Raw genomic sequence first — 27738 nt, forward strand, 5'->3', positions numbered from 1 at the left:
GGTCCTCAATTTCTGATTGGGAAGACGAAGCGATTTCCTCCTGCATACACTTTATTCACACATGCTAAATCTCACTAAACAAATCACACTGTCAGGGAAGATGACTAAGGGCAAGTTAGGGCTGTTAGGGTAACGCTTGCTTCTGGCCTTGTTTTGCACCAAGGTAAATAAAGAGCCAGGAGCAAGAGAGACTGGGGAACAGGAGGATGAGGAGGGACAGTGTGGGAGGCAGCTCGCAGTGAGGCAGGCGGAAAGGCGGCAGTTCTAGGCAATCAACACTTTATTTTTCCAGTCAACACCTGCACAGATGTTACTGTCCACCTCCTGACCCTACCAGGGGGTCCCACCACAATGGGCACCATCCAAGGCCCCCACAGAGCAGTCTCTTTATTCCTTCCTAGGATAGTAAGAAAGCCCTTCATCCCAACAGGACAGAACTCCTGCTCACTGACACGGTGCTGGTGCACGCGCTGTGGGACTCCTGCTCTCCTCCCTTAGCAGGAAAGCCTGGGAGGAACGAGGGCAACGGTGCCGTGTAGCTGACGTGGCCTTCAGTGACCTAAGCGCATCACCACTGGCCTGACCCACCACCCCAGGTTTAGTCCGTACCACGCAGACAGGAGCCTCCTGAAAGCTTAGCCACGGCCTGCTGGCCAAGAGTGGGGATTGAGCTGCTAAGGCCAGGGCACAGCCAGGAAATAAAGCAGAGGGAGACATGGGACAGGAAAGAAGAACGATAAAGTGCCCAAACCAAGCCACCAGTGGGACGCGAGGACAAAGCAGCACAGGTCCCTGAGGATAGGAGGAAAAGAGAAAGGGACACACCACCAGGGCTTGAGGCATAGTGGAACGAGAAGGGATATGAGGCAGGGAGGCGAGTGCAGGCTGTGGGAAGGACTTCCCTGGCCCTGTTCACATCCACTAACCCACGTGTAAAATTATTTACAAACTTAAAACCAATCCCAGGCACGGGCACTGTACCAGGCCTGGGATGGCAGGCAGGCAGGCAGGCAGGCAGGGGGTGGACTGGCTACCAACTGACAGCCAGCTTCCCCACGCATGAGCTCTCCCTAGAGCAGGGAAGAAGGAGAGGCGCCCCTAGCCAGGAAACCCTACCGTGCCTGCAACCCCTTCCCCCACGGCTCATGGCTCTGCCACAGCCTGAGCCTCTTGGCCTGACTGTACCAGAGACAGGGCATCGGGCCCTAGGGAGGGAGGGGGCGGAGCATCGGGGGGCTCTGAGGATGTCTCTGGCCCCAACTCCAGCTCAGCATTCAGCTGTTCCAGCTCCCCCTGATCCAGCAATTCGAAGTCCTCCGTGGTGAGTGCCTCTTCTTCCTCGGGGGCAGGCAGGGGCCGGGGCAAGTCCTGGGGAAGAGGTGGGAGCACTGAGGGGGAGGGGACCGGGTCACTTTCAGCAAGGCAAAGTAGGGGTGACAGGGTGATCGGTGGAGTGGTGAGGTCACCACTCCCTGCCTCCGGGCTCAGTGGGCTCAGTGTCTCCACTGGTCCTCCAGGGGAGAGCTTCGCTCCATCTGCGGGAGAGCCCGCCCCATTGAAGTGCGTGTTCACAAAGTGAAGGGGGGACGAGAGCCGAAGCAAGGTTTCCTTGGCTACCACATCTTCCTCCTCCTCCTCCGAGTCCAGGTCTTGCCTTGAGAGGGCCTGAGGGGGCCCCAGCAGGTCTTCAGGAGGGGCCGGCTCTGTCTCCTCTCCCTCCCCCAGCTCTCGGCTCAGGGCCTCCTCTGGCTCGCTTGGCAGGCTCTGCTGGTCCAAATCTGTGCCAGAAACAAAGGGTGAGGCATGGGTGGATGGACCTGCTGTTCTAAACCATCACAAAAGGCAATCAGTTCAAGGATGACAACTCAGGACATGGAATACTGGACCAGGCCTTAGATGGTTAAGGTCTTTCAGGAGCTTGAAGTCCAATTAGAGCATCGGGTCCCAGAAAAAACATTTATGGGAGTGACAGCCACAGAGCACAGCCAACATCCCCAACAAGGAGCAGGAAGACTGGAAGGGCAAAGGGCTTCTCATACCCTCCGAGACATCAGTTAGCTGTGGAGTTGTGGCCCGGGATACAGAGAAGCCACCGCTCTCCAAGATAGAAGCCTCCTCGTCTGACAGCTCTGAGTCTGTAATGGCCAAAGCCAATGCTGTCTTCTTCACATCCACCTTCAGGAGAACCCGGATAACACCAACAGGTGAGAAAATGAGAGAACCAATTTTTCAAAAGCACCCCCCACCCGGTGACTCCCACCCCCTTGAGAGGCGGCTACTATGAAGCAGATTCTCCTCCAGCCTTCTGCTTGACATCCCATCTCCCCTGGACCTCACCACTGGGGAGAAGCCGGCCAGTTCTGCTTCACTTTCACTCTCTGTCTCCGCCAGTGGCTCATCACCTCCGGGGGGTGCGTTCTTCCCCTGCCGCTCTAGAAAAATAAGAAGAGCAGGTCAGTGACCAGAGACAGTGGTGGGGGACAAATACGGCCAAGGAACTGGAAAGTAAGTTCCAGGGCACTTCATGAGCCATAGACCAATGCCCTTCTCACAGAACCCCCTCTTGGGTATGGGAGCCCCTTACTCTTCTTGTCGTGTTTGTGATGCAAGGCGTCAGCTTCTGCCTTCATGCTGTAGTCCAACTGCATGAGCAGGGGTTCCAGGCGAGTATACATCCTCTGGATCAGCTCATGATAAACCACCAGGGGCCACAACAGGATACTGAGCACTAGGAGGTTAGAGAGTTCACTCAGAGCTCCCTACGCCTATTTCCTAAGGGCCCCCGTTTAACCGGTCCCTAAACCGAAAAGGCTGAAGGCTTTCTGGAGGCTGTACCAACCTCCTCCCTCCACATCTACTACTCTCCTCCCCAGATGACTCTTGTACTATTACTAATACTCCAGCACCCCCTGGAGACCTCCATAAATGGATAACCACAGAGAGAGCACCATCCTCTCTTAGAGTCAGTCAGTCCCTTTGATTCAGCCCAGTAAAAGAGGAGGAAAGGGCTTCAGGAAAGGCAAGGGTTAAACCCTACTCACAGACAATGTAGGAAATCATAATCCCCGGAACATAGTGTCCCAATACAGCCAGCACAGCACAGCCAGAACAAACTCGAGCACAGAACTGCAGAGAAGAGCAGAGGGTCTAAAAATATATGCCCCATTCATCTGGGCAAGAAATTGCTGCTCAGCTGACAGAAGGAGGGGTATGCCTTCTAGGGATGTGGTGATCCAATCTAGTCAAGAGGATGCCCAAGACCACCAATCCAAGAAGTTTACACTAGACATCACCAAACACCCCTAATTCAAACTGATCTGCCTTGACAAGATGCAGTATAAAAACATCAAATGCATATTCCCTGAAATGAGACTATTCCTGTACCAAGCTACTACCGGTGAATGTTGCCTCAAAAAGGCACCGGCCCTCTTTCTTCAGTGTCCAGCCAGCCAGGGATTTCACGTTACTGCTCCCCGCCCCCCACCCCCCTCTATTTCCCCACAGTGCAGGAAACCGTTTTATGATGTGGAGGTTACCTGAGCTGGATTCTGCCTCTTGTACTGCAGCAGCTCTTGCAGGTGAATCTGGAAGGTGAGCCAGCTCTCAGCCAGGTATCTGCACAACTCGGGCACACTCAGCAGGTGCGGCCGGGCGCCTGACCCCGCACCCTCACTGGGGAGACATGATAGGACCCCTGGAAGCCTCAGACACCAGCTTCCTAGGCACTCAAATCCCTCTGAGAATGCCAATGATATCTTCACGCTAAGCAAGTGGACAACCCCACTTCCTAAAGGGAGGCTGTTCTGAACTTGGGGAAGCAAAGCCCAGAGTTTCCAAACCTCTGCCCCCAAAGGAGCAGGCACCCAAAAACCTAAATAGGAACCCAGGACCAAACTTGTTGCCAGTCCATTTGTTATGCTGGGGTCTGTGCCTGCAGTAGCTGCCGTGCACTGTGGTGACATTGGCACCAAAGCAAGACAGGGTTTGGGTATTTGTCTTCAAGAGGTGGCCTGCACTCACCTGTCAGAGTGTGTCTCCTCTGGAGATGATGCTACAAAGAAAGTAGGGGAACAAGTTGAGTGGTAGGGCTCTGGGAGACACTCCCTGGGGCAAGAATAGTTGCCCCTCCTCTGCATTCCCAGAGCACTTTCTTCAGATGCCAATTACAGAAAAAATTACATTGTTATTGCTGTTTGTATGTCTCTCCTCCTTTAAACTTCACTCTTTTCTTCTCTTTTTAAAAGATTTTATTTTTAAATAATCTCTACACTCAACATGGGGCCCAAACTTACAACATCAAGATCAAGAGTCACACGCTCCACCAACTGAGCCAGGCAAGCGCTCCAAACTTCACTCTTTCCAAAGATTTTTTGATTTGCAAGACAGAGAGATCAAGCGCACAAGCAGGGGGAGTGGCAGGCAGAGGGGGAAGAAGGCACCTCACTGAGCAAGAAGCCCGATGCAGGACCCGAGCCCAGGACCCTGGGATCGTAACCTGAGCTGAAGGCAGATGCCCAATGACTGAGCCACCCAGGCGTCCCGAACTTCACTCTTTTCAAACACATTTTTTTTAAAGATTTTATTTATTTATTTGACACACAGAGAGAGAGCACAAGCAGGGGGTGCAGCAGACAGAAGGAGAAGCAAACTCCCCACGGAGCAGGGAGCCCCATGCGGGACTGATCCCAGGACCCTGGCATCATGACCTGAGCCGAAGGCAGACGCTTAACCGCCTGAGCCACCCAGGCACCCTTCAAACACATCTTATTCATGTTTACATCCCAAGCAACTAACACAGCCTGACCTCTAATTGCTTCAAAACACCTGTTTAGTAGATACACGAATAACAACAACAAAACAGAACCGAATACTCCTACGATTCCTGTAATATGTGAAACTCTACCATAAACATAACACGTATTTACTCATTCAGTCTTCACGTCCTTACTAACTAAATTTTATCATCTTTGTTTCACAAAAAAGAAAACTGAAGCCAGCAGGAATTGAGTGGCTCTTACAAGGTCACATGCGTGGCAAATGGCAGAGCAAGCAACGGAACCCAGGCAATGTGGCTGAAGAGTTCACACTCTTTAACTACTACACTCACGTAACGCTGATTCTGAGAAGAGGGCAATTCTCCATTTCCCAACTAGGGAAGTGGTGGTGCCTGGCAGTTGGTTGCCTGCTGTACATTTTCCCTCCCCTTTCAACCCACCCAGAGGGGTCAGGCACAAAGCAAGTGCACAACAGGGTTTGGTGAATGAAGTTAACACTCACCTGAGATGTCAGGGAAAAAGCGAGGCTGCCAGAGATCCAGCAGAAAATAGGCCAGAAGTGAGACGCTGAGTAGGAAGAAGGGCCGGAGGGACGACGAAGACAGCAACCTTAGGGAGAAACAGGTACCTCGGCGGTGAGTGGGTGAGAGGCTCCTGCATCCATGGCGAAAGGCTGAAAAGCGCCCACTGATGGGGGAACGGGAACCTCCAGGCCTAACTCGAGACCCGAGATAGAGGAATGGGGCAACCCCGACGGACAACAGCCAGGGGAAGGGGGTCATTCCCCCGGGGCAAGTGTCAACCCCGGGAACGGGAATGGTGCTCGCGGCCCCTCCCGCCCCCGCTCGCCCGCGCTGCCCGGCCCCGCCCCCTCCTCCTCCGCAGCCGTTACCAGAAGAGGCCGTTGAGCGCGGCCGCCGTGACCAGGCTGTGCAGCGGTTTCTCCCACACCAGCAGCCGCTGCGCTGCCGCCAGCACCGCCTCCCAGCCGCGAAGCCGCAGCCACAGCGTCGTGGCCAAGCGTCCCACCGCCTCGGCCGTGGCCGCCTCCTCCTCCGCCTCGCCGGTGGCCTCCCCCATGCCTAGGCTCAAACCCAGGCCCAGGCCGAGGCTCAGGCCCAGCCCCGGGCCCCCACCTGCGCCGGTGTTACCACCGCCACCGCCGCTCGCCATAGCCCCGTCGCAGCCGCCGCCCGACCCCGCGAGGAGCCAGGGCTGCGCGGCCGCCGCCGGGGGCGCGTCAGGCGGAAGGGGGCGCACGCCGCGGAGAGCGCAGCCCAGGCCGCCGAGGCCCGTCACGTGACGGCGGAACAACGAGCCCGTCACGTGACGCACACTAACCGCCGGGATAGGGCGGCCCGCGCCTGCGCGCAGGCGGCTACCAGCGACCCTGCTTCTGCGCAGGTTCGTGTTGTGGCGGCTGGTGTAGTGCTCCCCCGCCCGGTTGGTGCGCTGTTGTGCTCTGCGGGGCCGAAGGACTGTGTCTCCGCGTTTCTGCACCCCAGCCCGTTTTCTTCTCCTTGTGTAGGTAGGGCGGCTAGGGAGTTGGTATTCCCGGTGTGATGCGCGCCGAAGGGGCAGGGAGTGGGCTTCCAAATGCCCAGTGTCCCAAATGCTTCTGCTCGGGAAGGGCGGCGGCCGTTCCATTACTCAGCCCTTGACTTACTGGTCCATCCAGTTCCCTCCCCTCAGCGGATAAACAAACACCAGCACGTGATTCGCCCGACTCAAAAACAGCTTCATCTAGTCAGAAAAGTTGTTTTCTCCTCCTCCGCTTCCGTAAACTTTACTGCCTGCACGTACCGGAACTCTTTACGATCCCTTGCTCAAACAGGAGATTGGGGTTGCGGGATGAGTTTAAAAATAGAATCCTGTTTATTTTGGGGAGGCATGCTAATACCATTTATTGAGGCTTACAACGTACGAAGCGCTTTGTGGTCCCTTGTGATCGTTTAATTTCTGCAGTAACCCCACAAAGTACGTAATTTGGTTTAGAATTCAAACTACTGAAAGGAAGGTATACAGCAAAAAGTTTCCCTGCCACCTTGACCACAGTGCACCCACTGTTAAGGTTTTTCTGTATTCTTTCCGATGTTTTGTATGTATGTACATTGCTCTGTGTTATCTTTTTCAAAACATGTGGCAGCCACTCGTCCTGCATCTTGGTTTTACTCACATTATCTACATTGGTACGAAAAGGTCAGCCGGGCTCGTTCATCCTCAGTGTGGCATGGCCCCCTGAGAATTGTCCCCATTACCCAGACGAGGACACGCTAGGGCTCGGGGCGACCAGGAGGAAGGCGAGCCCGGCTCCTCTGTGGCGGTCGGGGCTGGCGGCTGGGCCCAGCGGGGTCGCAGGAAGTGCCGGGCGCTGACTCGCCGGCGACACCCCTACGGCTAGTAAACGCCGGGCAGACGCGCGGCGGAGCAGACTCGCTGCACGCGCCTGGTAGCCGGGTCTTCTCTCCATTGGGTGAGGTGAGCGCGCCGGGCCCCCGAGGCCCGCACTCGGCGCCCGGATCTCGGGGCCCGGAGCCCCGCCCGGGGCGGAACAGGAAGAGGCGCCCGCCAGCCCGGCCCCGCCTGCCGCCGCCGGCGCGAGGACAGGGGGCTGCGCTGGCCAAGGCGGCGGTCTGCGCTGGGGAGGACGGCGCGCAGGCGAGGGCTCCGCGGCTCCCTTACCACGCGTTCCTTTCCACGTTCGCAGGGCGGCGAGTGGCGGTGTGATGGACCTGGCGGGGCTCCTGCTGGACGAAGAAGGCACCTTCTCCCTCACCGGCTTCCAGGACTTTACGGTGAGAGCGCGGCCCGCCCCCTCCGCGGCCTCCCGGTGCTTGAGCCCGGACCCCGGGCGCTCTCCTGGGGACCCGAGCGGGGCCAGCTCGGTCCGGAAGCCAGGCGGCAACCGCTCAAGCCTTGCTTACTCGAGGCCCCGGCTCCTTGGGCCCCGAGGGAGAGCCGCGGGGTAGAGGAATGGAGGTAGGGTTAGCCAGCCCGGGACCTTCTCGGAGGACCTCTCCTGGGGTGCAGTCAGTGGCGGAGGATTCCCACTGTAGATAGGCTGCCATTGGCAAATAAGCCGGAGAACGGGGTGGGGTGGGGCATGGGCTTCACTAGCAGTGAGGTGAGCCTGCTGCCCCACACCCCACTTCCACGCTGGAGCCAGGATCTCCACTGTAGCCTTCCCTGCCCTTCACCCTCCGCCACCTGCCGTTTTTCAGTTCCTCCCAGGACACCAGAAACTGAGTGCTCGGATCCGAAGGAGACTCTACTATGGCTGGGACTGGGAAGCTGACTGCAGCTTGGAGGAACTCTCCAGCCCCGTGGCAGGTTAGTGTTGCGTGATTGGACAAGTGAGAAGCATGAAGATGGGGTTGTCAGCCGTCACCGAAATGAGGAGGTGCATACCCCATGAGCTACGCTGTCTGGTCATAGCTAACTTATTGCTACCTAGTACAAGGACCCGCTTTCCGTTTCACATTTTTTTCAGTCCAAATGAGTAGAAAACATTGGAGTCTTACAAATTTATGTCACTCTTGATTTGTACATGAGGCACATATACGTACCCTGAATTCACAAGGCCTGTTCATTTTCTCAGATGAGCGGGGCGAAAGACAAATCTAGGTAATTTCAGGTGACCTGGAAATAAGCCTTTCTGTTGGAAGGAGCTGAAATTCAAATGTGGAATGGGCCTTTTGTCTCAGCATGGGAGAATTTGATCTATTTTGTTACCGTGGTCCTGTCCCTAAGGCCTCAGAAGATCGTAGAGATCTGAGTTTTCTGCTGATAGCAGTGGGAACTAGGTGTGCTTGGGGGCGGAGTGGTAAGGGAGGAGTTCTTTGCCTACTCTGCCTTTCGCCTCCTGCAGACATTGCTGTGGAACTGCTCCAGAAGGCAGCCCCCAGCCCTATTCGCCGGCTGCAGAAGAAATACGTAGCTCATGTGTCCCGGTGAGCCTGGAATTGAGGGGGACGGGATGAGAGTGTTTGGGCCCTAGGGAACGGGAAATAGTTATCTCTGAAGAGAAGATGTAAAGACACAGGGGTGAGCATCGTAAGAGTTCTAAGAGCGGAAAGATCCCTGGGGTTAATTAGTGACCCTTTCCACCACGCAGGGAGGCATGCATCTCCCCGTGCGCCATGATGCTTGCTCTGGTGTACATCGAGCGGCTCCGGCATCGAAACCCAGACTACCTACAGCACGTGTCATCCTCTGACTTGTTCCTGATCTCCATGGTAGGACGCCTCCTCCCCTTCATCTCCCTGGTGAGCCAGGAGCTGGGTGCCAGCTCTTCTCACAATGCTTCTGGCCCCTTTGCAGATGGTGGCCAGTAAGTACCTCTATGACGAAGGGGAGGAGGAGGAGGTCTTCAACGATGAATGGGGCGCTGCAGGGGGTGTGGCCGTGCCCACTCTCAACGCCCTGGAGCGGGGCTTCCTGAGTGCCATGGTGAGTGGCTGTTCTGTCTCTCGCTCAGTTCCTCTGATCTCTCATTGTGTTCCTTTCATCCTCTGCTTTTCTCTGTCAGCGTTCTGTAGTTTCTTTGTTTCTCTTTTTGCTTCTTCTCCTTGTGGTTTTCCTTATTAGTGGCTTCCCTCCCCACCTTCTGGAGGTTCCTGGCTTGGTGAGGCCAGAAATGGAGCAGCTGCTGCAGCCTCCCCCCCCCCCCATTCCCTTAGGCCCTACATGTTACACTCTGAGTCACAGCTTATCTTCCTGGGTTCTGATTATTTGCATCCAGACTTTCTCTGCCTCCTGACTGTGAGCTCCCTATGGGCGTGGACCAGTCTTAGGATTATTTTCTCTCTTTGCCCTTAACGGAGGGTGTGCTGTGAAACCAGATAATGTGGTGTTAAATGAGTTAATATGTAAAAGCTCTTGGGACGGTATCTGGCACAGGGGATGTCTGCAGGAGCGGCGGTGCTTGCAGGTGGTGCGGTCGTTCTGGTTGTTAAGTGACTGTGGCTCGTATCTGAGCTTGCTCGGTGCCCTTGTCTTCCTGCCCGTAGGATTGGCGCCTCTACACTGACCCTCGGGAGATCTTTGAGGTGCTGAGCTGGCTGGAGAGCTGGTAGGTTTTAGAGTTGGGGAGAGGGCTCAAGGGATTTGGGGGCTTAGACATAAGAGGTCGACAAAGAGGAGGGTTTGTGTAACTGGGGGGAGGGAGGAGACAGGAAAGAGAATTGCCTAAGGCAGTGGTTCCTAAACCATTGTAATCACCTTTGGAAGGGCGGGAGGAGCTTATTTTAAAATACAGATCTCAGTCTCATTCTCAATTCCTGGATCAACAGGTAGCCTAGGAATCTGTACGTGTAACAGGCTACCCAGTGTGTCCTAGTGGGTCCCCAGGGGAATGAGGCTGCCCTGGGCCAGCTGCGGGAGAGGTGTAGATGCCCTCTGTCTTTCTCCCCCGCCAACAGCGTGGCTGAGCAGCAGGGGCGGCGGCGGGGCTGGTACACCTACACAGACTTGTGTGTGCTGCTGGAGCAGCCGGCCTGGCAGTTGGCCCTGGGCTCCTTCTGCCAGCGCCTGGCAAAGGTGAGGAGGGTTGGGAAGGAGAGGGGCCGGGAGTGGGCTGGTGTGTAGGGCGGGATGAGCAAATGCCAGAGGCCTCAGGAGATGGGCTTTGAGAATAGATGGTGACAGCTCTAACTCGAGCAGGCAAGGATGGGTGTGTTAAAGGCAGAAGCGGGTCTTGGGGGAAGGGTGTTTGGGCACTGACTTTTCTGACCTTCTCTCCTGCAGCTGTCCTGCCTGTTAGCTATGGCATATGTGAGCAGCGTGGCCCTGGTGGTGGCCTCGGTGGCCGTAATTCACCAGTCCTTGGGGCTGTCCTGCAGCCCCTCACCAGGTCCCCCAGACCTTGGACTGGCCTCCAGGTGCCTCTTGGAACCCTGCATACCTTCTTCTGTGCCACAGTGCCTGCCATGTCCTGTTAATGTCTCCGGTGGCCTAGAAGGCGACACAGGGCTGCGTTCACTCTGGGGCAGTCTCCTGGCCTCGCTGACTCCTCCACCGTTGCCTCCCCCAGACCCTCCCGCCCCTCCCACTCTTCTCCAGAACTGTCCCCTTTGTCAGAAGCTCCAGAGAGACTCCCCAAGCTGCCACGCCTGCCACCACTCCAACCATACAGTCCCCACTGGGCCCCCCAAATCTGGGTACCACTCCCATGGCCTGGCTCCACCCTGGCCCTGGAGCCCAATGCCTCCCCTGCTTTCCCAGCCCCAGCAATGTTCCCTTTTCAGTGTCATGGAGTTAGCCCGTCTCAAGTCTTTCATTTTCCCAGGTTAGGCAGGCCTCCAAGGAATGCAGTAAGAGGATCCGGGAGTCCCTGAGAACCTGGAGGGGCAAAGCTTGATTTAGATCCTCTCTACCTCTCTGGGTCCTTGGCTGGTCCCTGTCCTCCTAGGTGATGGAGCTTAAGGGGTTGTGGGGCAGAAAGACTGAAGGTCACTCACTCTCTAGACCTCAGTGGCTGGCTGCTTGGCCAGGGCAGTGATGGTACCAGGGGAAGCTTCAGCTTGGTGACCACAGCCAGCCAGAGAAGAAGCCCCTGTCTCTCTACGTCCCTGGCTTCTAGACTTTTGCATTTGAGTTCCCTAGGATGGAAGGGTAAAAGTGGGGTGAGGGAGAGAGGGGACGTTGACTGGGGGCCTGTGTGATGTCCCTGAAGCAGGAGAGCCAGGGACAGATAAGGCTAAGGTGGGATCTGCCGAGGGAAGGTGGGGGGGGGCGTGGGGGGAGGGGGGAACCCTCTCCACACCCATCCCCCTGGATATAGCCTAAAGGAGCCAGGGACTACTGGGACCCTCAGCCTTTCCCTTTTGTCTTCCAACCTCTTCTTAATACCTTGCTCCTGGGCTTCCCTTTCTTCCGGTTTTCTCCTGGGTGTTCTCTTCACAGGCCACTCTGGCCATCGCTTTGTATCTGGGTTTTTCACGCTTTTGTAGAACTGAGGTTTCAATAAACAGTTTAAGTTGCGTGGCCTGGATTCTTTCTTCTGCAGCAGCCCTGGAAGAATCTCCCCACCCCCTGTCCCATATCTGGATTCTAAGCCTTTCTACTTCCTGAGCCCGTCATCTTGCAACTCATTCTCCCGGAGCCCCATTTTAGGACTTCCCTGTTGTTTGAGGGCCACCTGGGTGGCTCAGTGGGTTGGGCGTTTGACTCTTGGTTTCGGCTCAGGTCATGATCTCAGGCTCATGAGACTGAGCCCCGCATCGGGCTCCACGCTCAGTGGGGAATCTGCTTGAGATTTTCCTCTCCCTCTGCCCTCCCCTACACAAGCGTGCACTCTCTCTAAAATAAATCTTAAAAACCCAACAAAACTTCCCTGTTGTTTGATGATTACAGACTCCCATTTCAAACTTACTCATCCCTGCTCTCAGCACCTTGGGGCCCCTAGTGCTGCTTGACTTGGGTGCTGTGGGGCACGGATGGGTGATTCTACCATGCCTGAGTGGGCCCTGTCTGTCACAAGTTCTGGGGGGGCCCTATCCTCGTGGATTCTGAGAGGCCAAGTTAAGTGTCCTTGGCAAGCCCCAAGGATGCCTCTCTCTCTATCCTATCAGTCTGGTCTGACACCCGGTGGTAGTTGGTGTTGTTAAGACAAGTCCAAGGCGGGTTATCTGAAGAAGGAAAACTTTTCTGGCACCTGGACTGAGGGTATTTGGGACCGGGCATACTGCCCTCTAGGGGGCACTCTGGAAACGGGGCATTTTTTTTGATGGAGGCAAACATTTGAAGGGATGCTACTGGCATTTAGCTGGGCAACCTGAAAAGCTTCAGGCCCCTCCCTTACGATGAAGAATTCTCAAGACAACTTTCGAATGACCCACAGGACATCACGTATATGAAAAGCCTGTTTAGGGGCGCCTGGGTGGCTCAGTCGTTAAGCGTCTGCCTTCAGCTCAGGTCATGATCCCAGGGTCCTGGGATTGAGCCCTGCATCAGGCTCCCTGCTCCGCGGGAAGCCTGCTTCTCCCTCTCCCACTCCCCCTGCTCGTGTTCCCTCTCTCGCTGTGTCTCTCTCTGTCAAATAAAATCTTTAAAAAAAAAAAAAAAGCCTGTTTATCTGAACCTAGAACTTTTTAACACGTAAACACGAAATCGTTTTTGCACGTTTTGAAAAAGACGCCGTTTGCCAGGCGTTTGTACCTACGTGTAAATTAAAACCGGGCTTTGCTTTGCTCAGCACTTTGCCAAGAACCGGCTCATTATTTTGGAACATCAGGTCCCCAATGGCGGCGCTGCTTGGTACATGAGTTGCCAAGAAAGCAGCGGTATCCGTTGCTGCCGCATCCACGGTGATTCTACGTAGGGGGTGGGCCGTGGATTACATCGCCTTCTTGTTTAGCTGGGCCCAAGCTTTCACATGTCAAATACTTGTTATCACCAATCACCTTCATTTCTCCTTTCTGTTAACGGTGAGAAAATGGAGTTGTGCTCACTGTTGCCATGCACCATGGATGGATATTACCCATGCATTTCCTTCCCAGGCAGTCCCCATGGGGGCTGGACCCTGAAAAAGTTGAAAACTGGGGTAACAGCCATCTCTCCAAATGCTGATGGGGAGGAGGGAACACTGTAAGATCTCCCCGGGATATTTTATAAGTCTTCCCAGCCCACTTACCCTGCTTTGCAGAGCGTGGAAGAGGGGATCTAGATGGAGATTCTTGGGGGGAGGGGTCCAGAACATGGCTCCCCAGTTAATGGGTGATGGAATTTGCACAAGAGCTGGGCAAAGGTGAAAGGGCCTGTCCTGCCCCAAATCCCTCATCCCTTTGCTCCGCTTCACTGACCCCTCCACCCCCCTCCCCGCTCCAGGCAGCTAACTTCATCCAAACTCTGACCTCTTACACTCTCTACTTAACTCTGGCCCAGGGCAGCCAAGACGAAGAAGAAAGCGGGGCAGCATGAGCCGATCATCCCCCCATCCCATCCAACTCCAATCCATGGGCCCCCAGGATGCCTTGCTTCCCCTGTCGCCGCCACCACCACCAACGCCTGCTATCCAAAATCCCTCCTCTAACCCTTGGGCCTCTCAGTGTGGGCCTCCTCCCTGGGGCCTCAGCTGTCTTCTGGCTCTGCAGGTAGGAGCAGAGGTGCAGAAGTTGGTGCTGGCTGAAGGGATAGCCGGGGGGGCGGGGGGGGATAGGCGTGGCATGAGAAACCCTCTGGAAATAGCTATTTCCACCCCTTTTCTGAAGACCGCCCTTCCCATTCCTCCCCCTGCAGCATATCTTGGTCCTGGCTTCTCTGCTCTGTGCCTCCCACCTGCTCCTGCTTCAAAGTCTCCCCCCAGGAGAACTTTCGTACTCCCCTGCGCAGCTCTTGGCCTCCAGCCTCTTTTCGTGTGGTGTGTCTACCACCCTGCAAATTTGGATAGGCAGCAGGTGAGGGGAACTCCTTGGAGAGAAGGGGGCGGGTCCTATGTGTGTGTGTGTGTGTGTGTGTGTGTGTGTAGGTGTGTGTGTACTTGTGCGAGTGTAGGAGAGGCCTGAGGACTGCTTTTGGCTGCCACGTTTCCAGACCTGCCAGGGTTGCTGTTCCTACAGGCTCCCTCTTGTCCAGGCTCCATCCTTAGAGTTCCTTGTCCCTGCTCTGGTGCTGACCAGCCAGAAGCTACCTCTGGCCATCCAGACACCTGGAAACTGTGAGCACAAAGCAAGGGCAGGGGATGAGGGTGGAGTGGGGTGCCAATCTGAGCCTCCAGGCATAGGTGGGTTCAGGATGGAGAGCGGGCAGTGATGGGAACTGCTAGGCTTTGGGGTCTTGGAGCTGTGCCGAGCACGAGGTAGGACTGTAGAACACATGGGGTTCTGTCCCACTTACCTCTCTCCTCTCCACGCCCCCACTTTTCCCAGCCTCCCTTGTGCTGCGCCTGTGTGGGGGGCCTGGCTGCCATGGCCCGGGGCTCTGGAACACTTCTCTCAGAGAGGTGAGTGCCTGGGGGTAGGGAGCAGGAGGGCTGCAGGTGGTGCCAGGTTGGAGGAGGTTCCTGTTTCCAGTTGGTGGGGACTGAGATGGTCTGGGGGAAGGATCTGGGGCAGGGACCCACCCCTGGAATTCAGAATTCATTAAGAAGTCCAGGGTGACACCAGAAAGGATGAATACCTACCATTTACATCAACGTGGATGGAACTCGAGCGGATTATGCTAAGTGAAATAAGTCAAGCAGAGAAAGACAATTATCATAAGATTTCACTCATATGTGGACTATAAGAAATAGTGCAGAGGACCATAGGGGAAGGGAGGGAAAACCGATAGGAGGAAATCAGAGAGGGAGACAAACTATGAGGACTCTTGACTCTGGGAAACAAACTGAGGGTTGGAGGAGGGGAGGTGGGTGGGGGGATGGGGTAACTGGGTGATGGGCAGTAAGGAGGGCACGTGATGTGATGAGCACTGGGTGTTATACGCAACTAATGAATCAATGAACAGTATATCAAAAACTAACGATGTACTATATGTTGGCTAATTGAATTTAAATTTTAAGAATAGAAGAAGAAGAAGTCCAGGCTAAAGGTCAACTCCACTGAGCAGAACACTTCCTCTTTGTCCTTTTCTTGGCTCCTCCAGGTGTCCGGGGCTGTGGTGGTATCCGGGCTGCTGCAGGGCACCCTGGGGCTGCTGGGGGGTCCTGGCTACTTGTTCTCCCACTGTGGGCCCCTGGTGCTGGCCCCCAGCCTGGTGGTGGCAGGGTTCTCTGCCCACAGGGAGGTGGCCCTCTTCTGCTCTACTCACTGGGGCCTGGCCTTGCTGTACGTAAGTCCTGAGAGGCGTGGGGTGGTAACCAGTGGGTTGTGGGGCCCTGGGGGAGGGCAGAGCAGCTGGCCCTACCCAACTCAGCAGCCATCTGAGCAGGGCCGATCCTTTGTGGATTTGGAATCCAGGATTTTTGCTGGATTCATTTGCTGGCTTTGCACTGTCTCTCGCTGACCCCTCCCCTCCCCCCACCAAGGTATCCTCTTTCCTCTCTTCTCTGGGACCCCTTTTAGGGAATTCTACCACTCCTACCTCCATTAACCCCCACAGGATGCCTGCTTCCTCTTGCTCCTAAAGCTCCTTCTCTCTCCTAGGCTTATCTTGCTCATGGTGGTCTGTTCTCAGCACCTGGGCTCCTGCCAGTTACGTCCCTGCCCCTGGAGGCCAGCTTCAAACTCTTTTCCTCATACTCCCGTTCCTGTCTTCCGGCTCCTCTCGGTATGTTGGGGTCTGGGCAGGGCAGTTGAGGGGAGGAGGACTGGCATAGAATGTTTGCTCAGCCTGCTACCTTTTGGCTTCTGTCTACCCCTCAAAGCCTGGCTTGGAAGGTTCTGGGGAAGGGGTTCTTTCCTGTCTCAGTCTTGCCCCTCAGGTGCTGATGCCAGTGGCCTGTGTGTGGATCATCTCTGCCCTTCTGGGTCTGCGCATCATCTCCCCAGAGCTGTCTACCTCCCCTGACGTGCCATGGGTCTGGCTACCTCACCCAGGTAGGTTTGCTCTTCGTCCCCCAACCTCTGACTCAAATAAAGGGTCTATTTCTTTGGACTCAAGATTGAGTGAATTTTATTTCTGAGTTAAGTCCTGTGTTTTCTCAAAACACACAGGGAAGAGGAGTTGCCAGTCTGAGGGGCAGTGCCGGCCCCTCATCACAGGTGTTTTATTGAGTGTTAAGAGACATCTGCAAGCCCACCACTCCCCGTTGATACTCCTTACCCAATTTATGCCTTTGTGCCCCCTCCTCCCACAGGCATTTGAGTTGGTGACCTAGGTATAAAAATTGCTTTTGAGGCACTGTGTACAAAAGTTTTTCATTCGTCAGTTTAGTAAAGGTCTGTTGAGTGCCGATTTTGTGCTGGGCACATGATAGGGGACATGGTGATAAATATGACAGACACAGTACCTATAATCATGAAGCTTTATCTGCTGGGGAATGCAAATACTAATTAAATAGTCACCCAAGTAAACATGAAATTGCATGTGGTAAGTGTAACAATGGGGAGGTACATTGTGTAATGACAGCTTAAAATGGAGAATCTGACTTTATCAGAGAGATCCGGAAAAGTATTCTTAAGGAAGTGATCTTTAAGCTGAGATGTGAGAGATGAGTGGGAGCTAACAGGGTAAAGGCAAGGGAGAAGAGCATTCTAGGTAGGGAGAACAGCACATGCAAAGGCCCTGTGGTAGCCAGCCACACAGCAAGTACAAGGGCCTGAAACAAGGCCAGGGTATCTGGAGTGAAGGGAGTGAAGCAGAGTGTGGTGAGAGATGAAGCCTTGTAGACCATGGTAAAGGGATGAGTCTTTATCCTGAGTTTGTTGGTTTTATCCCAAGACATTATCTTCAAAGACAATGGGCTCTCCAGGATTCTTGTGGCACAGAACTTTGGAGGCAGGGGGATGCTCCAGACTGGAGTCTGGCCCCAGGGTGGCTCTTTCTCCCTCCCCAGCTGAGTGGGACTGGCCCTTGCTGACACCCAGGGCTCTGGCTGCTGGCATCTCCATGGCTTTGGCAGCCTCCACCAGCTCCCTGGGCTGCTATGCCCTGTGCGGCCGGCTGCTGCAATTGCCGTCCCCACCTCCACACGCCTGCAGTCGAGGGCTGAGCCTGGAGGGCCTGGGCAGCGTGCTGGCCGGGCTGTTGGGGAGCCCTTTGGGCACTGCATCTAGCTTCCCCAATGTGGGCACAGTGAGTCTTATCCAGGTATGTGGATGAGGGTGGGGTGGGGGAGCTGGGAGAGGGGAGGAAACTCACAATGACTGGTGGCCATCTGTGTCCAGCATTCTGTCAGGCACTCCACATCAACGATCTCATTTAGGGAGGTGCCTAGAAGCGGTAAGGGGCTAGGAGTGGGAAGAAGACACTAAGTCACCACTAAATTCCTTCTATGCCTCAGGCACTGTACCTGGGCTGGGGATCCAGTGAGATCATGTCATATAAAGTCCCTGCTCTCCTGGACACTTCAGAGAGGGAGAGGCAGACAATTTAAGGAACAAAGTAAGATAGGGATACCTGGGTGGCTCAGTCGGTTAAGCGTCTGCCTTCAGCTCAGGTCATGGACCCAGGGTCCTGGTATCGAGTCCCGCATCAAGCTCCCTGCTCAGCGGGGAGTCTGCTTCTCCCTCTGCCTGCCACTCCCCCTGCTTGTGCTCTCTCTCTCTCTCTCTCTCTCTGACAAATAAATAAATAAAATCTTTTTTTTTAAAAAGGAAAAAGGTAAGATAATTTCAGAGTGATAAGTGCTATCGAGAAAACAAAGCAGGTAAAAATTAAAAATAAAATCTTTAAAAAAGAAAAAGAAAACAAAGCAGGGTAGTAGTGGGATAGTGGTTGAGAAAAGGAGGAGCCTTAGATGTGGTATATGTACACAATGGAATACTTTGCAGCCATCAAAAGGAATGAGATCTTGCCATTTGCAATGATGTGGATGGAACTGAAGGGTGTTATGCTGAGTGAAATAAGTCAATCAGAGAAAGAAAGACATGTGTCATATGACCTCACTGATATGAGGAATCCTTAATCTCAGGAAACACACTGAGGGTTGCTGGAGTGGTGGGGGAGTGGGAGGGATGGGGTGGCTGGGTGATAGACATTTGGGAGGGTATGTGCTCTGGTGAGCGCTGTGAATTGTGCAAGACTGTTGAATCACAGATCTGTACCTCCGAAACAAATAATGCAATATATCTTAAGAAAAAAAAAAAAAGAAGAAGAAGATAGCAGGAGGGGAAAAATGAAGGGGAGTAAATCGGAGGGGGAGAAAAACCATGAGACTCTGAGAAACAAACTGAGGGTTCTAGAGGGGAGGGGGCTGGAGGGATGGGTTAGCCTGGTGATGGGTATTAAAGAAGGCACATTCTGCATGGAGCACTGGGTGTTATGCACAAACAATGACTCATGGAACACTACATCAAAAACTAATGATGTAATGTATGGTGATTAACATAACAATAAAAAATTTAAAGAAAAATGTAAAAAAAAAAAAAGAAAAGGAGGAGCCTTCAGGTAGCGTGCTTCTTGGAAGGGTCACATTTGAGTTGGGATCCAAATGATGAGAGGCAAAATCCTTGGAGCGTTGAAGAGGTGGCTATGTTTTCTAGCATCTCTTCTCCACCTAGGCTGGCTCTCGGAGAGTGGTGCACCTGGTGGGGCTGCTCTGCATGGGGCTTGGGCTCTCCCCAAGGCTGGCCCAGCTCCTCACCGCCATCCCGCTGCCTGTGCTTGGTGAGTGGACGTATCAGCAGGGCTGGTATTGAACTAGCACTCCCCCCTGCCCCCCAGGATGGCCCGACTGGTTGCTTGTGGCTGGAACCCTCTCTTTCTGAACAGACCCCTGACATATGGCGAGCTGTGTGTGTCAGCTGCCCTCATTTTCCCCAGCGCAACATCTTGACCTCTTGACCGGGCTTCTGGCATAATTGGAGAATGAGTCTTTTAGTTGTCTGTCTTCATCACAGCCTGCCCCACCCTGCAATCCTCCCTCCTACGCCAGCCCTTCCCAACCCCCTTGATTGCTTCCCTACGAGACAGGTGGGGTGCTTGGGGTGACCCAGGCCGTGGTTCTGTCTACTGGATTCTCCAGCTTCCACCTGGCTGACATTGACTCTGGGCGGAATGTCTTCATTGTTGGCTTCTCCATCTTCATGGCTCTGCTGTTGCCAAGATGGCTTCGGGAAGCCCCAGTCCTGCTGACCACAGGTGGGAGGAGGAGGAGGGATGGAAAGAGGAATTGGACAGACCTGGGAAAACAAGAACTGGAGGCTTGGGGCTCTCTGGACTCCAGGTCCCACACCCTTTTCTGGGCTTTGGTGTAAATAGTTCAGCCATTTGTTTTTTTTTTTTTATTTTTTATTATTATGTTAATCACCACACATTACATCATTAGTTCTTGATGTAGTGTTCCATGATTCATTCTTTGTGCATAACACCCAGTGCTCCACGCAGAACGGGCCCTCCTTAATACCCATCACCAGGCCAACCCATCCCCCCACCCCCCTCCCCTCTAGAAACCCCAGTTTGTTTTTCAGAGTCCATCGTCTCTCATGGTTCCTCTCCCCCTCCGACTTACTCCCCTTCATTCTTCCCCTCCTGCTATCTTCTTCTTTTTCTTTTTTTTTTTTTAACATATGTTGCATTATTTGTTTCAGAGGTACAGATCTGTGATTCAACAGTCTTGCACAATTCACGGTGCTCACCATAGCACATACCCTCCCCAATGGCTATCACCCAGCCACCCCATCCCTTCCACCCCCCATCCCTCCAGAAACACTCAGTTTGTTTCCTGAGATTAAGAATTCCTCATATCAGTGAGGTCATATGATACATGTCTTTCTCTGACTGACTTATTTCACTCAGCATAACACGCTCCAGTTCCATCCACATCGTTGCAAATGGCAAGATCTCATTCCTTTTGATGTCAGCCATTTGTTTAACAAATATTTATTGAGCACCAGTCTAGCCTCTTGGGAAACAAAGGTGCCTCCAGGTGTTACAGTCCAGTAAAATAAATAAGATATGTACAAACGTAATAGCAAAGGTTCAGATAAAGAGTGCTGGTGGTGAGAGAGAGTTTCTGTTTGAGATGATCCAAGTTAAGTTTGATGGAGAAAGTAACATTGAGCTGGTTCGAAGGATGGCAAGATTTGAACATATTTAGTGAGAGTAAGTGCATTTCCGGTGGGGGAACCATCAGAAACCACGACCTAGATGTAGGAAGTAATAGGGTATTTCCGGGGAGGAGCAAAGACCTTAGTTTGTTAGTGCAGCCTAGCTAATAGCAGTGGCACTCAACTGAGGAGGATTTTGCCCCACAGGGAATATCCAGAGACATTTTTGGTTGTTACAAACAGAAGAGGGGATTGTTAGTAGCATTTAGTGGGTACAGGGAATGCTGCTAAATATCCTACAATGCACAGATCAGGCCCCCTCAAACAAAGAATTATCTGGTCGAAAATGTCAGTAGTGCTGAGGTTGAGAAAACCAGGCTAGAGCATAGAAGGTAAGAGGTTGGGAAGTAAGGGGCGCCTGCGTGACTCAGTTGGTTAAGTGTCTGCCTTTGGCTCAGGTCATGCCTTTGGGATGGAGCCCCACATTGGTCTCCCTGCTCAGCGGAGTTTGTTTCTTCCTCTCCCTCTGCCCCTCTGCCTGCTTGTGCACACTCTCTCTCTCTCCAATAAATAAAATCTTAAAAAAAAAAAAATGGAAAGTAAGGTTGGGGTTTGCTTTTATTTTATTTTTTATTTTTTTAAAAGATTTTATTTATTTAACAGAGAGAGACAGCGAGAGAGGGAACAGAAGCAGGGGGAGTGGGAGAGGGAGAAGCAGGCTTCCTGCTGAGCAGGGAGCCCGACGCGGGGCTTGATCCTAGGACCCTGGGATCATGACCTGAGCCGAAGGCAGATGCTTAGCGACTGAGCCACCCAGGCGCCCCTGGTTTGCTTTTTTATTTATTTTAAAGATTTATCTATTTTTATTTTAAAGAGAGAGGGTGCTAGTGGGGGAAGGGGCAGAGAGAGAAGGAGAGAGAGAGGGATTCCTCAAGCAGACTCCCCACTGAGCAGGGAGCCTGATGCGGGCTTGATCCCCGGACCCTGAGATCATGACCTGAGCCGAAACCAAGAGTCAGCCGCTTAACCAACTGAGCCACCCAGTCACCCCATGGTTGGGGCTTTTAATACCAAACTTTACAGAGCCTGCAACCACCAAAACATATCTGGAGGGCATGTGGATACTCAGAAGACAGGATGATGGGCTGGGATCTTGTGGAAAGGGCCTGGGTGGTGGAAATAGAGAGTAGGGGGACAAAGATGGGGGAAGATGGGGTAACAGTTCAGAAAGATCTGTCCTTAGCCCAAGACTTAGATTTAGGCATAGAAATATAAGACTCATTGACCCTGCACAGGATCAGAGTTCCCCTCCTGCCTGGCCCCAACTCTCTGTAGGTTGGAGCCCCTTAGATGTGTTACTGCGCTCGCTGCTCACAGAGCCCATCTTCCTGGCAGGACTCTTGGGCTTCCTCTTAGAGAACACCATTCCTGGTAAGTTGAGGCCAGGCCCCAGCACAGTGGGGAGTAGCCAGGTGCTACTCACTCCCTGGGTGGGGCAATGACCTGACCAACCTTTCTTTTGCAGGCACAAGGCTTGAGCGAGGCCTAGGTCAAGGGCTGCCATCTCCTTTCGCTGCCCAAGAGGGTCGGCTGCCTCACAAGTTCAGGGAGAAGGCTGCCAAAGAGTATGAACTTCCTTTCCCCATCCATAACTTGCGTCCCTACATCCCTCAGCCCCTCCGTTGCCTCTGCCCACTGCCTGAAGACCCTGGGAATGAGGAAGGAGGGCCCTCTGAGCCAGGAGAGACAGCCGACTTGTTGCCTGGCTTTGGGGAGCAGTGTCCTGAGTCTAGAAGAGAACTTGGGTCCCAGTGATTACCAGGACTCCTACTCCTGCCCTGGTTAGTTTACCCTATCTCCCAGCTTGCTGGAGAGTGAGCTCCCGGGTTCTAATTTCTCCTAGGAAGAAGGTGTGTGTGTGTGTGTGTGTGTGTGTGTGTGTGTGTGTGTGTGTGTGAGAGAGAGAGAGAGAGAAATGGGCCCACCTAATGGTCTCATTTCCCGATGGGTGTGTTGCCTTTCCTTCTCTTAATTAGGCCTAACTGTTCCAGGCAGGGGCCATGGTTTAGTGGGCAATGATTGAATGAATGAGATTCTGCATGTGAACTATCTATGGTCAAACCCCAGTATTTACTTAACAAATATTTATTGAAGGCCTCCCACGTGCAAGGTTCTGGAACTACAGTTATGGATAAGACAGGATCCCTACCCTCTTAAGGCACCTACCATTTAAAAAGACCTATGTAATTACTAACTAAAATCTAAGGCAAAAGGCAGTCCATAATAAAGATTAAAACAATGCTATGGGAGCAAAAAGGAAGAAACGATTAATTCTGATTGTGGACAGTGGCAAACAAAGGCTATATGAAAGCAGTAGCACCAAGGCTGGCCTTGACAAGTGGAAAGCAGATGGGGAGAATATTTCAAGCTCAGGTACCCAGCTGGAGCAAAACCATAAATTGTGCAAAGCAGAAAATGAGCTGAGGGATTTCAAGTTTCTCCATGGTGATGGAGCATAAATATGGGGCTAAATGGAAGGAGAAATGAGACAGGAGAAAGGATGAGGGGAGACCATGGGATTTATGCATGGAAGGATCCTCTCTGAAACAATTTGAGTGCTGGTGAGGACCAGAGAGATTAGTGAGGTTCAACCTCCTCATTTTATTTATTTATTTTTAAAGATTTTACCTATTTATTTGGGGGGGAGGTGCAGAGGGAGAGGGAGAAGCAGACTCCCTGCTGAGCAAGGAGCCCCACCACGGGGCTGCATTCTAGGACCCTGAGATCATGACGTGAGCTGAAGGCAGCCGCTTAGCCGACCGAAGTAGTCAGGCGCCCCTCACTTTATTTAAAACAAAACAAAACAAGTGGTTGGACAGGTAGGGGAGGGAAGTGATCCAAGTTTACTGACAAGTCCAAATCCAGAGACCCCCTCTCCCGCACCTCCTCTGGCATTCTTTCTACTCCGCCAGCGCGACTCCGAGGGGCGCCACCACCACCCCATCTCCCTAGCAGGGGATCGCCCAGCCCTCTTCCCGCTCCCCTGGGCGCGGGGGGCCCCCCAGCTCTGAGTGCTCCTTCCAACAGCTCTGAGGGCCCAGATGCCCCGCCCACGTCGGGCCTGGGCTCCGCCCCTCTGTCCCGAAAGGCCTCTACTCTAGGCCTTTCGGTTTGCGCGGGCCGGCCCGCTGCGGGGAGGGGCGGGAGCTCTGGCGGCCGCTCACGGTAGGTGGCGTGGGGTTCGAATCGGGGCCGGGACCCGGGCCGGGGCCGGGCGGCGAGGGGTCGCGGGGACCCTGCGGGCGAGCGGGCACCGGCGCTCGGCCCCGGAGCTCCGGCAGGCCTCCGGGGGTGGGCGGGGCGCGTGCGCCGCGCGTGCGCAGCCCGCCTTCCGACGGCGAGGCGGGCCCTGTGAGGCTACTCCTTGGCGGACTCCTTGGTGCTACAAAGCAGCAGGTGGTCGGCTTTGCTAACCCCGAGGGGTCCGGAGCTGCGTCTCGGTGCGGCCGGTGCGGTCGAAGCCTGACGGCGGAGGCCCTCGCAGTGAGGGCGGGTGGAAGCTACGCCAGGCGGGGCTCCTGGGGTGGGGCTGTGGTTAGGCGAGCGAGGGTTGGTCCCCACCAGAGGGACGGGGCGTGGCCCAGCCCGGACGGTCGCTGGGGCCTTGCTGCCCTCTGCAGGACGACGGGGGAACTGCGCCGAGAGAGGAGCTCGGCCGAGGGGCGGGACTCCGTGCAGACCCGGGTTCTCGGGCGACCTCCTGTTGGCCCTCGGCGCTTCCCCGCTTCATTCAAGAATAATAAACGGGTGAATCTAGTTAATGTGACGGTTAAAGGCGGCCTTGAAGGGGGGAAAATGAGATACAGAGGCCTTGGACTCAACAGGACGCCTTTGGTGGGAGCAGCCAACACCAGGTCTGGTGCTGAATGTTTCAGATCTTCCTATGGGGCCCGTTGATCCTGAGCACATTTTAAATCCCTCTCCCGCCCCCCAGACAGGACAAAAAACAGCCATACAGTTTGAGGGTTTTGAGCTCCCAGGCTTTCCAAAGTGACGGGCCAAGATAACCCAATTTAGGGCACTCTTACAGGACGCACTGCCGAGTGCCTACACTGGCGACTTCCCTTGTTCCCTTGCATTTGTGACCTTTGGCAATGTGGAACTCGAGTGAGGGCTAGCTTAATCATTCCAAGATCTCCCCGTGGGAGCAGCTCATGGGAAGCGACTGACGTCCCATCCCCCAAACGCAAGGTTTTGAGGCTGCTGCAAATAAAAATCGCAATATATATTTACGTTTTATCCAACTATTGACTACACAATTTTGTTACGAGGCCACACTTCAAAAGTTAGGTTATGGTTGGAAGAATGACGGCTTAGACCGTGATGGAAATGACTGGAGGAACAGAACCATGTTAATCATGTGAAGGAAATCCAAGGAATTTCATTATCTTCTTTATGTTCTAAGGTGCTTCCCTCACCTCACTTTGTATTTATAGACTGAAATAATGAAGGAAATAGTATCACTCCCTCCCTCCCCCACAGGAAAAATGATCAAACTTCCTGTAAAGTAGCTTTAGTTACTGAACATCTACTAGGTTAAGACTACAAATTTCGTTGTTGAACGAGAAAAGTTGGTTCCCAGGAGTTCCAGGAGGTATAGCAGGGCATGATGTCATTGATGGCTGTACCTTGGGTTAGGGATATATAGGGGAAGAGCGAAGCAGAAGTTAATTAATTGTTTCTATCTCTGTGAAATGCTGTGCCTTGTGTTTATGACGTCTTAGTCATCTAGGTTCCTGAAATGGGATTTGGGGCTTCTTTGTTTGCTTCTGGACATAGAATTTGTTAGCTCTTTATTTGTGTGTCATTGATCCCTTTGAGAGTTTGACACAGCTGTGGACCTCTTCCTCCCGAATGGCTATCTGCACGTATGCACAGATTTTGTCTATAATTCCAGAGGATTCATCTGCATAGACTCTAGATTAAGAATTCCTGTCTTTGGGAATGTATATATCTATGTTCATATAAATATTTATATATGAAAATCTGAGATCTTCTAGTTTTGTTTCTAGATAATGATCAAATAATTTGAATTTCCTGCTCATGCCACTTATGACTTACGATGTTTTATAAGACAAGAACTATTCCTTCTCTTCTAGAAGTTCTGGGAAAGGGTAACATTGGCATATTTATTAGGAATGTGATAAAGATACAACAAGAATGGTTTAGGTTTCAGTTATATTGTTAGAAAGCAGAAATACTGAGACCAATATGCCAAGACTTAAACACTATACAAGAGAGATATTTTATGCCCTTTAGGAACTTAATTTGAAAAAATAAATTAAAATTCTAAATAGATTTTTAGTGGCCAGGAGGTAGTAAGGTCGGTGCCCAGCTGGTTATATGGGAGACAGGGGATGGGCGGGGGTTGTGTGTGTGTGTCGGCGGGGGGGGAATGTAAATCCATGCCTTCTGTCTTATTAGGGAGGGGTCCTTCATAAGACTTATTTGCTATGGGACTGTTTGTGTGGTGCCCCTGTCCCCAGGCCTACAGTACCTTGGGGCACTTTCCTAAATCCAGACTCTTCTGCAGATGGAGAAGCTGGAGCAAGGCCTGTTGATGCAGCCATGGGCCTGGCTACAACTTGCTGAGAACTCTCTCTTGGCCAAGGTGTATATCACCAAGCAGGGGTATGCCTTGCTGGTTTCAGATCTTCAGCAGGTGTGGCATGAACAGGTGGATGCTCGTGTGGTCAGCCAGCGAGCCAAGGTAAGTGTGAAGAGAAGTTCTGCTGCAGGGCGGTAGTGGACATAATTTCTCTCTTGGTGCAGGTCAGGGTACATTTACATCAGCCAGCTTGCTGGCCTGTAGGTTGCCAGGGGAGGTGGAATCAGGTTCAGACAATTCTAATGAATGTCCTGCCCTTCTACCTAAAGCCCTGGGATCTTTCTCTTTTTTTTTTTTAAGATTTTATTTATTTATTAGAGAGAGAGAGAGAGAGAGAGAGAGAACTAGTGGGGGGAGGGGCGGAGGGAGAAGGAGACCCTGCTGAGCAGGGAGCCGGACGAGGGAATCCATTCCAGGTCCCTGGGATCATGACCTGAGCCCAAGGCAGATGCTCAACCATCTGAGCCACCCAGGCGCCCCGCCCCCCCGGATCTTTCCATATCGTTGTCTGATGTTAGTTTTTGCACTGCATTTAGTACAAGGTAGGATTGTAAAGTAGGCCAGTCGCTCTCTCGTTTTGTTTTCTTCTCTCCTGTTTCCCTGTTTTTGTCTTCCCTTCCTCTCAAGCCCACTGTCTTCATGTTAGCCAGAGTTCTCCTTTGCTGTAATTTAGGGGGGAGTCCGTTTCCTTTGTGCACCCTTACTCCGTACAACTCCCACTGTCTTTTTAGGAGCTGAACAAGCGCCTGACTGCCCCCCCTGCGGCTTTCCTCTGTCATTTGGATGATCTGCTTCGCCCGTTGTTGAAGGACACAGCTTGCCCCAGCAAAGCTACCTTTGTCTGTGATCATGTGGCCGAGGCCCTGATCCTGCGCGTGCGGAGTGAGCTCTCTGGTCTCCCCTTTTATTGGAATTTCCACTGCACCCTAGCCAGCCCTTCCGTGGTGAGTGTGATTCAAATGTGGAGTGGGGCAGGGGAATGCCAGCTGCTTTGAGATGAATCCTTAGGTGCTCTTATTTTTTTGTGGACTCTGTTTGCAACTCTTCTTCAGTTGGAAAACTTTCCTTGACCGGACAGAAGGCAGAACGGATTCTTGGCTGGTACATCCTTTCTTTGCAAAGGGAGCAAAGGCGAAGTTTTGGTTTACCTGCTTTCTTGGGTGTCTTTCTTCATTATTTAATATTTATTAAGCATCTACTGTGGGCTAATTGTTGGGTGTCCAGAATCTAAAGCAATATAGCCTATTCCTGGAGTCCATAATCGAGTGAGAAGACAGACAGGGAACAGGATAAAGTATGATAAATTCTTTGATTGAGGTAAGCTCAGGATGACTGGAGGTCTGAAAAACCTTTTTGAAGAGAGAGGTTTTTTGTTTTTGTTTTTGTTTTAGAGAGGGGGAGAGAGGGGGAGAGAGGTGGTGGGAGGGGCAGAGGGAGAGAGAGAATCTTAAGCAGACTCCACACCCAACAGGGAACCCAACATGGGGCTGGATCTCACAACCCTGAGATCATAACCTGAGCTGAAATCGAGAGTTGGATGCTTAACCAACTGAGCCTACCAGGCGCCCCATTGAAGAGATAGTTTCTGAGCTGAGTTCTGTAGATGAGTAGGAACTCACTGGGAGAAGATCAAGAGGTCATTCTAGGCTAGAGTGCATTTTGAGAGGTGGGGAGATGTATAAGTGTGGGGCGAGTGGGGGAATTTCAT

At 53.1% G+C, this 27738-nt stretch overlaps 4 protein-coding genes across 10 annotated transcripts in view; 3 read left to right on the forward strand and 1 right to left on the reverse strand.

The window, feature by feature from the left end:
- Positions 1-262: 262 nt before the first annotated feature.
- Positions 263-6085, reverse strand: RETREG2 (reticulophagy regulator family member 2). The gene is made up of 9 exons (XM_025891384.2): positions 5668-6085; positions 5278-5384; positions 4021-4051; positions 3537-3672; positions 3042-3126; positions 2585-2728; positions 2338-2432; positions 2040-2175; positions 263-1778 (listed from the first exon to the last, which is right to left on the reverse strand). Exons 1-9 carry the CDS (start codon positions 5946-5948, stop codon positions 1144-1146), a joined length of 1650 nt encoding a protein of 549 aa, XP_025747169.1. The 5' UTR covers positions 5949-6085; the 3' UTR covers positions 263-1143.
- Positions 6086-7339: 1254 nt separating this feature from the next.
- On the forward strand, positions 7340-11756 carry CNPPD1 (cyclin Pas1/PHO80 domain containing 1). The gene is made up of 8 exons (XM_025891396.2): positions 7340-7570; positions 7997-8105; positions 8644-8725; positions 8890-9010; positions 9096-9224; positions 9785-9846; positions 10196-10313; positions 10521-11756. Exons 1-8 carry the CDS (start codon positions 7502-7504, stop codon positions 11064-11066), a joined length of 1236 nt encoding a protein of 411 aa, XP_025747181.1. The 5' UTR covers positions 7340-7501; the 3' UTR covers positions 11067-11756.
- A 1934-nt stretch (positions 11757-13690) lies between these two features.
- SLC23A3 (solute carrier family 23 member 3) lies at positions 13691-22257 on the forward strand. 3 transcript variants are annotated; one of them, XM_073904214.1, is made up of 12 exons: positions 13691-13867; positions 14013-14170; positions 14333-14460; positions 14642-14715; positions 15357-15538; positions 15857-15980; positions 16135-16249; positions 17209-17462; positions 18875-18980; positions 19287-19454; positions 21698-21793; positions 21888-22257. In XM_073904214.1, the coding sequence occupies exons 1-12, from the start codon at positions 13691-13693 to the stop codon at positions 22175-22177; spliced, it is 1872 nt and encodes a 623-aa protein (XP_073760315.1). In that variant the 3' UTR covers positions 22178-22257. The 3 variants fall into 3 exon arrangements, with proteins under 3 accessions (XP_073760315.1, XP_025747187.1, XP_073760323.1); XM_025891402.2 differs by having other exon boundaries at positions 14333-14430; XM_073904222.1 differs by lacking the exon at positions 17209-17462 and having other exon boundaries at positions 14333-14430; positions 15888-15984; positions 16202-16249.
- A 1219-nt stretch (positions 22258-23476) lies between these two features.
- NHEJ1 (non-homologous end joining factor 1) overlaps positions 23477-27738 on the forward strand; it is a 77313-nt gene continuing 73051 nt past the window's right edge. For 3 of the 5 annotated variants that reach the window (XM_073878490.1, XM_025891411.2, XM_073878507.1), the window contains exons 1-3: positions 23477-23587; positions 25956-26132; positions 26762-26974. In XM_073878490.1, the coding sequence (XP_073734591.1) occupies positions 25956-26132; positions 26762-26974 (390 nt within the window). In that variant the 5' untranslated portion in view covers positions 23477-23587. Of the gene's footprint in view, positions 23588-23776; positions 23819-23868; positions 24277-25955; positions 26133-26761; positions 26975-27738 lie in introns of those variants that run through there. The other 2 variants (XM_073878501.1, XM_073878496.1) reach the window with 2 other exon arrangements.

The sequence above is a fragment of the Callorhinus ursinus genome, unplaced genomic scaffold, assembly GCF_003265705.2.
Source record: "Callorhinus ursinus isolate GAN/ISIS: 27379988/994484 unplaced genomic scaffold, GSC_fseal_2.0 scaffold2, whole genome shotgun sequence".
NCBI lineage: Eukaryota > Metazoa > Chordata > Mammalia > Carnivora > Otariidae > Callorhinus > Callorhinus ursinus.